General features: G+C 37.3%; 1 protein-coding gene and 1 long non-coding RNA gene across 6 annotated transcripts in view; one reads left to right on the forward strand and one right to left on the reverse strand.

The window, feature by feature from the left end:
* The window catches only part of LOC144965503 (glycerol-3-phosphate acyltransferase 1, mitochondrial-like), a 279,629-nt gene that overhangs the window by 50,115 nt on the left and 215,798 nt on the right, over positions 1-13,716 (forward strand). For 4 of the 5 annotated variants that reach the window (XM_078900905.1, XM_078900903.1, XM_078900906.1 and 1 more), the window contains exon 4: positions 9,583-9,647. The exons of the other annotated variant lie outside the window; for it this stretch is intronic. In XM_078900905.1, coding sequence (XP_078757031.1) covers positions 9,583-9,647 — 65 coding nt within the window. The remainder of the gene's footprint in view (positions 1-9,582; positions 9,648-13,716) is intronic. 5 annotated transcript variants of the gene reach the window in all.
* LOC144965505 (uncharacterized) lies at positions 1,690-8,010 on the reverse strand. Its single transcript, XR_013644031.1, has 3 exons — positions 7,756-8,010; positions 3,708-3,870; positions 1,690-3,377 (listed from the first exon to the last, which is right to left on the reverse strand). It is a non-coding gene; the product is annotated as an uncharacterized LOC144965505 (long non-coding RNA).

Raw genomic sequence — 13,716 nt, forward strand, 5'->3', positions numbered from 1 at the left:
GACCTTTTGTAAAATCATTAGTCTGATTGTAGTTGTAAATTTCTTTATATTCTAATGTCATAAAATCAGTGACACCACTGAATTCCTACCAGCGCTTTTACTCACTGAGTCCCTACCACCAGCGCTATTACTCACCCAGTCCCTACCACCTGGGCGGGTTCCTGACCTCCCAATGTGGGCAGGGGGGTTCATACTGTGTCTTCTATCCCCTTATATCTGTTTTCCAACATGCTTTCTGTCTTTGTCTTGGAATGAGATTACTTGGTTTTGTCCTGGTCCTGGCCGGATCCCCTGGCTGAGAGGGAAGCAGTCGAATGTATAGTTAGTTTTGGGAGATGATATTTTTTTCATTGTAAATCATCTCTCTGTTATGTACTGTATTATGTTTTATTTACATATTATATTTGATTTGTTAACATTTGAGTGTATTCCTCTTAGTCGGGACCTGTGCTTGTGTCTGGATGAGACTTTTAGGTGATCTTAAACTAAGTACTTTGATGGTGTGCTCTTGGAATCTACATCTGTTTCCCATTTGAACAAATTCCCCTTTGTCTTACCTTTTCTTGGGTGCTTTAATTGAATTCTATAACTTTTTACTATCCCATTTCTTCCTTTTTACTGGCGCTGATATGACCTTAATGTGTTGCAAGCGCCGTAAAACCCTCAAAAACAAATAAACACATAAACAGTCCCTACCAGTACCAGCAGCGCTTTTACTCATTGAGTCATAGAGCTTTTACTCACCGAGTCCCTTCCACCAGCGCTTTTACTCACTGAGTCATAGAGCTTTTACTCACCGAGTCCCTACCACCAGTGCTATAACTCACCAAGTCCCTACCACCAGCGCTTTTACTCACTGACACTGTCCCTACCACCAGTGCTATTACCGAGTTATAGAGCTTTTACTCACTGAGTCCCTACCACCAGTGCTTTTACTCTTCGAGTCCCTACCACCAGTGCTTTTACTCTTCGAGTCCCTACCACCAGTGCTATTACCGAGTCATAGAGCTTTTACTCACTGAGTCCCTACGACCAGCGCTATTACTCACTGAGCCCCTACCACCAGCGCTTTTACTCACCGAGTCCCTACCACCAGCGCTATTACTCAGCGAGTCATAGAGCTTTTACTCATCGAGTCCCAACGACCAGCGCTTTTACTCACTGAGTCCCTACGACCAGCGCTATTACTGAGTCCCTACCACCAGCGCTTTTACTCGTTGAATCCCTATCACCAGCACTTTTACTCGCCGAGTTCCTACGACATGGCTATTACTGAGTCCCTAACACCAGCGCTAATACTATTAGCCACCAAATCCCTACCACCAGGGGGACAATATAAGCTCAGATTAGACCCCAAAAATTCTTACAGTGATGCAGAAAAAAACAACGAACAGATCTCTTTCAAATTTACACAAAATGTTTCTTACAACAAGATGGATAGGTTTAGCAATAGTCTTGAAAATAAATTTTTCAGAATTTTTTTTCGATTTCTTAGTGAAAATTTGGTGTGACATGACAGGAAAAAAAATTGATTTAAAAATTCATAAAACTGCTAAATTTTTGTTTAGCCCAAAACCCAACCATCATGATGCAAAACACATCATAAGAAAAATTCTGACCAAATTTGAAGACAATCTGATGGGAAACAATCCAGATGTGAATGTTAGAAAATCAGAGAATGACGCACAATGAAATTTTGAGAAAATGAAAAATTTGTCTTTAATTTGATAATAAAGCTAATTATGCAGACAAAGGCCAACATTCATCAAGTATAACCAATATGGAACAAGAAAACAGTAATATTTTATAAATTGATCAAATTCTGAAAAAAATTATAAACGATTCGCTAACCCATACCTCTAAGAAAAAAAATTGCGAAATAATTTAATATCTGCTGTTATTCACCAAAAAATTACTTTAGTGGTCAAATATGCTTTATAGTTCTAAAATTCTTTAATTATATCTCATGAACTAATAATGTAATGTATAATTTGATGCTAAACACCAAAAATAACAATTAAAAAAAAAAACTTTTTTAAGGGGCAACATAAGCTAAAATTAGACGTAAAACCCTAAAATTTCTAACATACATGCACCAAAAACTAGCATAAAAATTTCTTTCAAATTTAAACACAATGTTTCTTTCATAAATAGCTATATCATGAAAACTCTTGGAATAATTTTTTTAGAATTTTTATTTGATTTCAACTGAAAATTTAGCGCGGATCGACAGGAACAAATGAATTTTAAAATTTATAAAATTGCTAAATTTTAATTTACCCCCAAACACTTACATCATGATGTTTTTTTTTTGTTTGTTTGTTGCTTTAGGTCTCTTCCAACACAATTGAGGTTATATGAGAGACCGCTGAAACAAAAAAACAAGCAATCTAACAAAAATAGTACAAATGTCAATCAAAATCATAACCTAAAGATATAATCATAAGCTAAATTATAAATAACCAAGAACAAACAGGCAGAGGATTTACAGGAAAAAAATATCCCCTGTCAAAAATACAATCACAAACCAAAGAAGCAGGATAGGCTAGTAAAGAGAAGAAGAAACGACATCACTATCGGATCGTACACCCATGCGAACATCATAGGTATATGATTCAAGGGTGATGCTCCCATCCAACCACCCGCACATCATGATGTAAAACACATCATAGAAAAGATTCTGAATAAATTTTAAGATAATTTAAAGGAAAATGATTGAGGTAGGATTGCTAGAAAATCAGACAAATGACATAAAACAGACATTTGAGAAAGCGCAAGCTTTTTCTATAATTTGACATAAAGTTAAAAGGCTGATTTTGCAGACAACTAAAAGAAATGATCCATCAAACTTTCAAAATATGACCGTAATAGGACAAGAAAACGAAAATTTTGTAGATTGATCTAAGTCTAAAAAAATTATAATCAGTTCACTAACCCATACCCCTTAGATAAAAAAAAAATGCTGTAAAATTGATTTTTTTACGCCCAGAGATAAAATAATTTTGTGGTCAAATATGATGTCATACCTTATGAATTCATCATTATAATCACAAAACCTAATTATTTACTGTATACAATAGGTTATACAGATGATTTCTAGATATATTAAATGATTTTTCAAAATATGATATGGCACGCTATCCTCATTTTTCATTTTTTTATTCTACTTGAGAGACAAGTCGTATAAAATTAGATATCTAGTCAAGTTGAACTGCAAAATCAATTCTATTTTAGACAATAAAACAGTTAAATAGTGCACTAGCTCTGAATAAAAAGCAATTTGCTTTCCCAAACCCTTGAAAATCTTACAGAAAAAGTCAACACTACTTGTTTGCCACCACTTTTTTTGTAGTTCCACAAAGAGGGTTGATCCTGCTCTGGATGGAAAAATTGAAATAAAAAAGAGACACATTTCATTAGCAATTTTTGGAAATGGCATTATTGTCATAAAATGCATTTGTCAAAGACATAGCAATTTTAAAAAAATGATCATTATTCACACCAACACACTTGAAATTTCATTGGTTTTACATCCATAGAACAAAACTCTTGGCAACAAACTATAGTCTGTCGTTAAGTTAATACATTCAGTAGTAATTCAATTCAAATGATGCTTTGCCATTTTCATTTAGAAAAATGAGCATTTATTTTATTGATCACCAATAAAAAATGTAAAGGCGCAATGGAGATTTGAAAACATTACTAACCATTGTCAAAAAGTGCATGCAGACACTCTGGTCTGCTGGCCCAGATGATGGTTTGCTGATTGATGAGTTTTGCCACAACACACCTTGCCAGAATAGCCCTTGAGCCAGCATCTTTATGGATTGTCAGGACACCAGTAACGTCAACAGTGTTCTTTCATGTTAGCTGTCGATGAAAACAAAAAATTAAATTAAATTCACTACAGCAAAATAGGCACATACATGCCAATGCTAAAGTTTATAACAGCAACACTTCGCATGTTGAACGGGACATAACGTCTGTTAGGCGATATTACAATTACTTCGGACAGAGACAACGCAGTTAACGGCCAATAGAAAAGTGCCAGAAGACAATAGAGAATAAAAATTTTTCACGGCGGCCTTATTGGTACGACAACTCCGCCTGGCAGGTGAGAGCGTGGCTCTACCGTGTGAGCTATCCACGAACACTAAAATATTCGTTTCAAACTCAAAGTCATTACTAGATCCCTCTCTCACCCACTTCTTGAGACCGCCGATTCGTTCGTACACCACCATCGCGAATAATTTTGACCAGCAGTTAAGCTTAATAGCCAATATTCTCAACACAAACATATAACATAGAAACGATTGAGACATTGAGTACGCTCCGGTGTATGGGGTGAATTTTTAATTCAGAAAAGTGAGTGGAGCAGGCACCCATGCCGGCAACAACAAGATATGAAGTGAATAGAAAAGTGCCAGAAGACAATAGAGAATAAAAATTTTTCGCGGCGGTGGTGGGGTTTGAACCTGCGACCTTATTGGTACGACAACTCCGCCTGGCAGGTGAGAGCGTGGCTCTACCGTGTGAGCTATCCACGAACACTAAAATATTCGTTTCAAACTCAAAGTCATTACTAGATCCCTCTCTCACCCACTTCTTGAGACCGCCGATTCGTTCGTACACCACCATCGCGAATAATTTTGACCAGCAGTAAGCTTAATAGCCAATATTCTCAACACAAACATATAACATAGAAACGATTGAGACATTAGTACGCTCCGGTGTATGGGGTGAATTTTTAATTCAGAAAAGTAGTGGAGCAGCCTCCATCCGCAACAACAAGATTGAAGTGAATAGAAAAGTGCCAGAAGACAATAGAGAATAAAAATTTTCGCGCGGTGGTGGGGTTTGAACCTGCGACCTTATTGGTACGACAACTCGCCTGCAGGTGGAGCGTGGCCTACGCTGTGAGCTATCCACGAACACTAAATATTCGTTTCAAACTCAAAGTCATACTAGATCCCTGCTTCACCCACTTCTTGAGACCGCCGATTCGTTCGTACACCCCACGCGAATAATTTGACCAGCAGTTAAGCTTAATAGCCAATATTCTCAACACAAACATATAACATAGAAACGATTGAGACATTGAGTACGCTCCGGTGTATGGGGTGAATTTTTAATTCAGAAAAATTTTTATTCTCTATTGTCTTCTGGCACTATTCTATTCACTTCATATCTTGTTGTTGCCGGCATGGGTGCCTGCTCCACTCACTTTTCTGAATTAAAAATTCACCCCATACACCGGAGCGTACTCAATGTCTCAATCGTTTCTATGTTATATGTTTGTGTTGAGAATATTGGCTATTAAGCTTAACTGCTGGTCAAAATTATTCGCGATGGTGGTGTACGAACGAATCGGCGGTCTCAAGAAGTGGGTGAGAGAGGGATCTAGTAATGACTTTGAGTTTGAAACGAATATTTTAGTGTTCGTGGATAGCTCACACGGTAGAGCCACGCTCTCACCTGCCAGGCGGAGTTGTCGTACCAATAAGGTCGCAGGTTCAAACCCCACCACCGCCGCGAAAAATTTTTATTCTCTATTGTCTTCTGGCACTTTTCTATTCACTTCATATCTTGTTGTTGCCGGCATGGGTGCCTGCTCCACTCACTTTCTGAATTAAAAATTCACCCCATACACCGGAGCGTACTCAATGTCTCAATCGTTTCTATGTTATATGTTTGTGTTGAAAATATTGCTATTAAGCTTAACTGCTGGTCAAAATTATTCGCGATGGTGGTGTACGAACGAATCGGCGGTCTCAAGAAGTGGGTGAGAGAGGGATCTAGTAATGACTTTGAGTTTGAAACGAATATTTTAGTGTTCGTGGATAGCTCACATGGTAGAGCCACGCTCTCACCTGCCAGGCGGAGTTGTCGTACCAATAAGGTCGCAGGTTCAAACCCCACCACCGCCGCGAAAATTTTTTATTCTCTATTGTCTTCTGGCACTTTTCTATTCACTTCATATCTTGTTGTTGCCGGCATGGGTGCCTGCTCCACTCACTTTTCTGAATTAAAAATTCACCCCATACACCGGAGCGTACTCAATGTCTCAATCGTTTCTATGTTATATGTTTGTGTTGAGAATATTGGCTATTAAGCTTAACTGCTGGTCAAAATTATTCGCGATGGTGGTGTACGAACGAATCGGCGGTCTCAAGAAGTGGGTGAGAGAGGGATCTAGTAATGACTTTGAGTTTGAAACAAATATTTTAGTGTTCGTGGATAGCTCACACGGTAGAGCCACGCTCTCACCTGCCAGGCGGAGTTGTCGTACCAATAAGGTCGCAGGTTCAAACCCCACCACCGCCGCGAAAAATTTTTTATTCTCTATTGTCTTCTGGCACTTTTCTATTCACTTCATATCTTGTTGTTGCCGGCATGGGTGCCTGCTCCACTCACTTTTCTGAATTAAAAATTCACCCCATACACCGGAGCGTACTCAATGTCTCAATCGTTTCTATGTTATATGTTTGTGTTGAGAATATTGGCTATTAAGCTTAACTGCTGGTCAAAATTATTCGCGATGGTGGTGTACGAACGAATCGGCGGTCTCAAGAAGTGGGTGAGAGAGGGATCTAGTAATGACTTTGAGTTTGAAACGAATATTTTAGTGTTCGTGGATAGCTCACACGGTAGAGCCACGCTCTCACCTGCCAGGCGGAGTAGTCGTACCAATAAGGTCGCAGGTTCAAACCCCACCACCGCCGCGAAAATTTTTTATTCTCTATTGTCTTCTGGCACTTTTCTATTCACTTCATATCTTGTAGTTAACGGCCAAGTACACATTTTACAACTGAGTCCGGTGAGAGAAAGTGAGCAAAGTGCCTTTTCCAAGGGCTCAACTATGCGCCGAGCGAGGCTCGAGCCCAGGACCTTCCGGTCCAAAAGCGAGTGTCATACCACTACGACGTAGCCGTACGTAATTTTTAAAAATATAATAAAAATAATCACACTAATATAATTATCTCACATTGTCATCATCATAGGCATTTCAAAACTACTAATAATACTACCACTACAGATATCTTATCATTATAAAATATTTCTCTCTCTCTCTCTCTCTCCATGAACATAACATACAAAACCCAATTTTCCGATATAAAAAAACAGCCCCCCCCCCCCCCCCCCAAAAAAAAAAAAAAAGTTTTGAAAAAGTATGGACGATGTGTCGGCCATAATAAAGATAATAACAATAACTGAATGAAAAGTATTTTTTTAAAGGACCCTGAGCCTGGAATGTCGTGAGTACTCGAAACCTCTTGATCGTGATAAAATTAGCAACCTTTTGACTGGGGATCAGGGCCTTCTAAAAATAGTATCGGGCCTGTCCAACCGAATTGCGCGAGTTCTCTGCTGGGCTTAAAAGTTAAAACCCCGCGAAAGGACCTGAGCCTGGAATGTCGTGAGTACTCGAAACCTCTTGATCGTGATAAAATTAGCAACCTTTTGACTGGGGATCAGGGCCTTCTCTGGGGATCGAACATTGAAACACCTGGTTTTAATCGCCTGACATGGAAGGATGATTTAAATTATTTGGGGGGGGGGGGGGGGGGGGGAATTAGTATTTCAATTTTTTTAAAGCCCTGTTATTGTTATTTTTCACAAAATAAAGTAATAAAGTTAAGTAATTCGCGGTAAAATGTGTCGTCAGCTGATGCACAATCAACAAACACACAACCCCAAAGCATGTTTAGTTATAAAAATAAGAAATGAATTAAAATGTGCATTTCGTATGCTTACCTTGTAAACTGAGTATTCTGTGACTTGAAAAGAGTGAAGAATTACCAAAGTCCGTCAAAATCAACTTGTAATAATAGTTATAATGTGATTGTGATGAGATGAAGTGGTCACTTTTTGACTTCCAGATAATTCATTGTATATTGCAGTTCTATCCGTATAAAATGTTATATTTTTAGTAATTACGCAAATTCTATTTTTAGTAAGAGTACAAATAAGCTCTGGCGTTATTTGCAGTGGTAGTACAAATAAGCGTAGCCTAATGAATAATATCACACCACTGAATCAGGATAAACCTGGGTGGGGTTCCTACCTCCCATAGTGGGCAGGGAGGTACTTATTGTGTCTTCTATCCCCCAATATCTGTTTTCCAACTTGCATTCTGTCTTGTCTTGGAATGAGATTGCTTGGTTTTGTCCTGGCCCTGGTCGGGGTCCTGGCTGGGAAGGAAACAGTCGAATGCATAGTTATTGTTTTGGGAGATGATATTTTTTTCCTTGTAAATCATCTCTCTGTTATGTCTTATTATATTTGTTCTAATTTATAATGTAAGCATTTGAGTGTATTCCTCTTAGTGGGGGCCGTGCTTGTGTCCAGATGAGACTTATTGGTGATCTCAAACTAAGAACATTGATGGTATACTCTTGGAATCTACATCTGATCCCTATTTGTTCCCAGTTCCCCTTTGTCTTACTTTTTCTTGGATGCTCTAATTGTAATTCTATAACTTTTTACTGTCCCATTTTCTTCCTTTTTACTGGCGCTGATATAACCTAAATGTGTTGCAAGCGCCGTAAAACCCTTAAAAACAAACAAACAATCAGGATAAATACATATGCTCTTGACGATATTTTTGTTGGAGAGAATGTCTTGTTGTAAGTGGCAGGTTTTTATAAGGCTATGAGTCTTTGTTTTGAATTAGGGTTGTGGGCGTGTCTGCCAGATGTTCACACTTAATTTTCGTTGTCCGATATTGGTGAAGTTTAAGTGAGTTCTCATAGAAGAGGCGTGAAGTTTTCGTCTTCATCAAGAGGCTTTAATTGCGTGTCAGCTGGAAAATGCCATAACGTTAATTCCCCTTGTTAAAGTAGTTTAGCAATTAATTTCATCATATACCGTTAGAAAGTTTACCTTAAGAAGAGGTTGAAGATATTAATAGTTTTGGTTGAATAACTGGTACTGTAAGTACGAATAGATACTACAATATTTTAATATTGATAATAATATCTTTTGCTACTTTTATCATCATCATCATCATCATCATCATCATCATCATCATCATCATCATCATCATCATCACTACTGCCACCACATCATAATTAACATTACTACTACTAGCAATACATCATCAATCCCAAAGACCAGAACAATACAATTTCGACTTTTTTTTCTGTTATAATCCATATTATATTGAGGTATTGAGGACAACGATGAAAACAGTGGTGTCATCTACTATAGACAGAATGATGATGACGTCACTCAGGTCTTTGTTATTGTTTTTTGCCATCCGCTTTTATGAGTAACTCTCACCAAACTGTATTAACCAGACTATAAACGTTTAAGGTTACACATAGTTTTGTGTGTTGGTCTGTTTTACTTTCAGATGGCAATGTTGCCAAGCGCAAACTATGTTTGACCCCCCCCCCCCCCTCCAAAAAAAAAAAAGATAAAAAAACAAAAACAAACAAACAAACAAAAAAAAAAAAAGAAAGAAAGAAAGGAATTTTGGGCGGTGATCTGCACACGTGGTCTGAGTGGAATCACTTTTCCCCTTGAAACCATGATTTTCAATTCCCACCTATGATTATGAAATACAATTGTTGTCTTAAGGTGTGTTCAATGAAGACTAAAGAACAAGGAATGAGGAACATTTTAGACTGCAGATCAGAAAAAAGGTAAATGTTGTCATTATTAATGCAAATGATTACTGTATTATTGTTCTATATAAATGTATGAATTAACCTGTTTATGAAAAATCATATTTGAATAAAAGGGCATTTTAGCATAGTGCAGATTCTCATTGACCTTGACCTCCAGCCTCATGATCAATATATTTTTAAAAACTGTAATTCAATGTAGGATATACGATAGACTACCTTTCCAAGGACGTCTGTTTTTCCAACAATACATGAAAGACAAGCCAGATCTGTGGGGAGTAAAAGTGGTGTTGTTATGAAGCTTCAAATGGATATGTTACGCACTGCATGGAATCAGCGCTATTTTAATTGGAACTCCCAAGGGACCAATAACCCTCCCTGCTAGCTACCTGCGTGAGGTCATTGGAGTTCAACTGGTATCAGGCAGTGCCGTGTCCAATGGGGGCAATTATGGATATTTATGGTCTTATAATATGTCTGTATAGCGGAAAAAACAATAACAGACTATTTCACTTTATTATTTTTATTTGAAAAATCAGTTGTCCTTCTAAAGATCAGTGAAAATATGATATTCCTGTGGTTAATAGTTTTCTTTAGATATCACAAATTGTGTATCTAATTTTAAGTCCTTGTAAATTATGGTGCACTTAAATAAAAAAAAAAAATGTTATTCAAAACTCAGCGGCAGTATCTCAAGAGTTTTAATAAATATCAAAAGTACATATATGCATCTATGTTCCTGTGCATTATTATCATATTGGCAGTTGATTGTCTTGATTTATTCATGGTTTTGTTTGCTCTGTAAATTTTTTTACCACTTCGATTCCTCTCAAACAGTTGTGTTGGTCATAACAGTAAACTGATATGATTTATGTCTTTATGTGGTAAAATAACTCATAAAGATAATATTTAATTGACCAGTAAAAACTAAAAACCACTATTGTGTATGATTTCAATATCTCAATTTACTATCAATCTGCCTATAAAGTATGACCTCTTTACAAGAAAAAATTCAATCACCCAACAAGGTTACTGGACATATTACAAATATTGCAGTATCAATCATCAATTACAACTAACACTAAGCACTGGTACGGTTAAATTAAATGATTTGCTCAAACAGACGGACACAGATGTGGACAAAAGAGGATTCAAAATTATGAGGTAATATAGTTTATTCTAAGTTGCGACCTCTTTCTCCTTATCGACCAACTACATTCAAAACGAACACACTGTCCATATAGGTTATACAGAATCATCTCCTTTCTTCCAAGAATACACATTCAGTCATTGTCTTATAAAGTCATCTGATATACCCTTGAACTCCAGTCAGTCAAATTTAGAGATAAAACAATTGAATAACAGTCAGAGTCAAATCAGTATAACACCACAGGCATACCACAGCAGATCATTTAATTTTTGGGAAATCACTGCCATATAAATCTGGACGCTTCAGTCTATAAAAAAGTTAACACATTCACTTATGCACAAAAGGAGAACTTGAACTTACATTATATTACTTATTCAATATGCAAAAATAAGAGTAATTGAGATGGATTTCAATTGACTACATTGACTCCTATCTATATGACACTATAAAGTCGGCATTTCCTGAGAAAACCACACAAAAGCAGTACCCTATACATCTTCAAACAATAATGCCTCTAGACTGGGGGCTACCGGAACCCCCTCCCCCCCCCCCCCATGTACACTTTGTCTGTCTATATATTATGAAAGAGCAGTATCTTGACCACCACCAAAAACAGTTATAGCCCAATATTGATACTCTTTCAGAGGTTATGCTGATTTGAAAACAAAGAGTTGCGGCCCTTAGCAAAAATAGGGGTAGGGTTGCTTTGAACAACTGCTGTGTGAATACTATTCATGTGATATGCATTATTTTTGCATCAAATGTAAGGGAAATGATTGCTGTAACTAGGTGCATTATTTAGAAAGATCAGATTAAAACAATTTTGCCATAAAAGTTCATTTTTCACCCTTTCAGAAATAAAAACGCATCTAACGAAGACTAAATAATAGACTCTTGCGACAACTATAAACCTTTAATCTATTATGGGCTCTTTATGAGCCTTAAGTTTTTAAAACTTTAGTATTGTGAACAACACCAAAATAAAATTAGAGGCTAAATCCCATACTCATTGGGGAGTTATTGCAATTTCAGAATATATGGTTAAGTCCCTTTGATAAATTAGGGGTGAGGTTGATAAAAATAAAATGGCTGCTCTGTGAATCCCATTTATAAAAAATGCATAATTTTAGCATGAAATATAAGACAATTCATTGTTCTAATTTAGCAAATAGTTTAAAAGAATCAGATTCATACATTTTGTGATAAAAGTGCATTTTAAAAGTGAAACTGTATCAATATGGTATCAGGTTTTAAGAAGATAATCGCTAAAATTCTTACACAAAGATTAAATAAGGACATTAGGTCTGCAAGATCAGGCATCTTTAAGTCTTTGAACACTAGTTTCTTTCTTCTCAATAAGGTACAGTCTATAACATTGCCTTTAGATTGTGTACTCTGTGTCCGAATCACTATCTTCTGCACTGTCAGAATCACTGATATCCTCACTGTCCGAATCACGGTCTTCTTCCCTGTCATCACCTTGTCCATCAGATAAACTGTCATTTTCTTCTTCATTATTGATATCACTAGGGACTATATCTGATAATTCATCTGGCAGGAAAGAACCACTGTGCCACTTGATATCTAGGATACCCGAACCATCACTAATCCATCCACCACTGTCAACACTTGGGAGGTTGGGTGCTTGAAGTGATGCTCTTCTCAAAATCAAAGTCTGGAAGTTTGCCCTGCTTATATGGAGTACAAGAACATTCCTACATGGAGGCAGCTTAGAAAGGTCTAGACCGCTTCTACATGAAAGAAGGTTTCCTTTGCTGCTGAATGTCTCGCTAACTTTTTCAAATCTTACTTCATCAACGCTTTTTGTAAAAGCTTTTCCATACAATCGGCAAACAAATGCCTCAAGTTTTAGAATGTCACCTTCTGATACATTTTGTGTCGTTCCAAAACATGAGAATAGCTTGATCAAATCTTCATCTATCAGCAGAAGTTTCAGGGCTTTGACCTTTCCTCTCCCTGCGAAAGAGCTTGTGGTATCACATCCTGTGAAAGCATGAAGACCCAATAGGGCATCTCTAAGGGGTTTGGACATAAATCTTACCATCTTGGTTATATTGATCTGGCGTCTATTGTTTCCAGTTCCAGTCTGAAAAATCAATACCTTGTCAATAGCATCACAGTGTGACAGCAGTAAGAGGAAAACATCTGTGTGTTGCTCTCTCAATGTCTATGACTCCTGTTATTCTATTCAATTAATCAATCACAAAGATAATCAACACATCTTTACATGGTGGCAGCGGAAGCTTTATCAAAATACAAAAAATAGGTGAGAGATACACCATAAAACATTATTTATACAATATTAACACGATTTATCAACGTTTACAATTTACAAACAACAAACAGTGCCAATGGCAGACAAAGCTCCTATAATAGACTTGGCATCCCCTAATGTCCCAGAATCTTTTTGCTTATTCAAACAGCGCGTGCAACTTTACTTTGCTATACATCCTAACATAAAGCAAGACGGCAGAGTTGCTACAATACTCCTTGCGGCTGGGGAGGAAGACTTGAAAAGATACAATAGTTGGGACCTCTCTGACGAGGAGAAAAAAAACCCAGAAATTATTTGGAAAAGATTTACTGCTCAAATAGAGCCAGCAGATAACTTTTGAATAAACAGACTAAGGCAAGCAGCCCCCAGACAAAGCGCTGAAGAAAAACTTGACGATTTCGTGAACAGAGCAAAGCTGATTGCCAACAAGTGCAACTTCAACAAAGAGGAGCTTCAGCAGAGGCTAATCGTAATCATCATCGCAGCAACACCCATACCAGAATTTCAAAAAGAATTGTTAACCTAGCCCATACAATTCACTCTTGAGGAAACAATACAACTGGGCAGAATGTACGAAGCTTCCAAAGCTCACTTGAATGCACTAAGAGCAATTAACACAGGAACAAACACACCTGTACACA

Source organism: Berghia stephanieae, chromosome 2, assembly GCF_034508935.2.
Source record: "Berghia stephanieae isolate SIO BIC M18660-M18661 chromosome 2, UCSD_Bste_1.3, whole genome shotgun sequence".
Taxonomy (NCBI): Eukaryota; Metazoa; Mollusca; class Gastropoda; order Nudibranchia; family Aeolidiidae; genus Berghia; species Berghia stephanieae.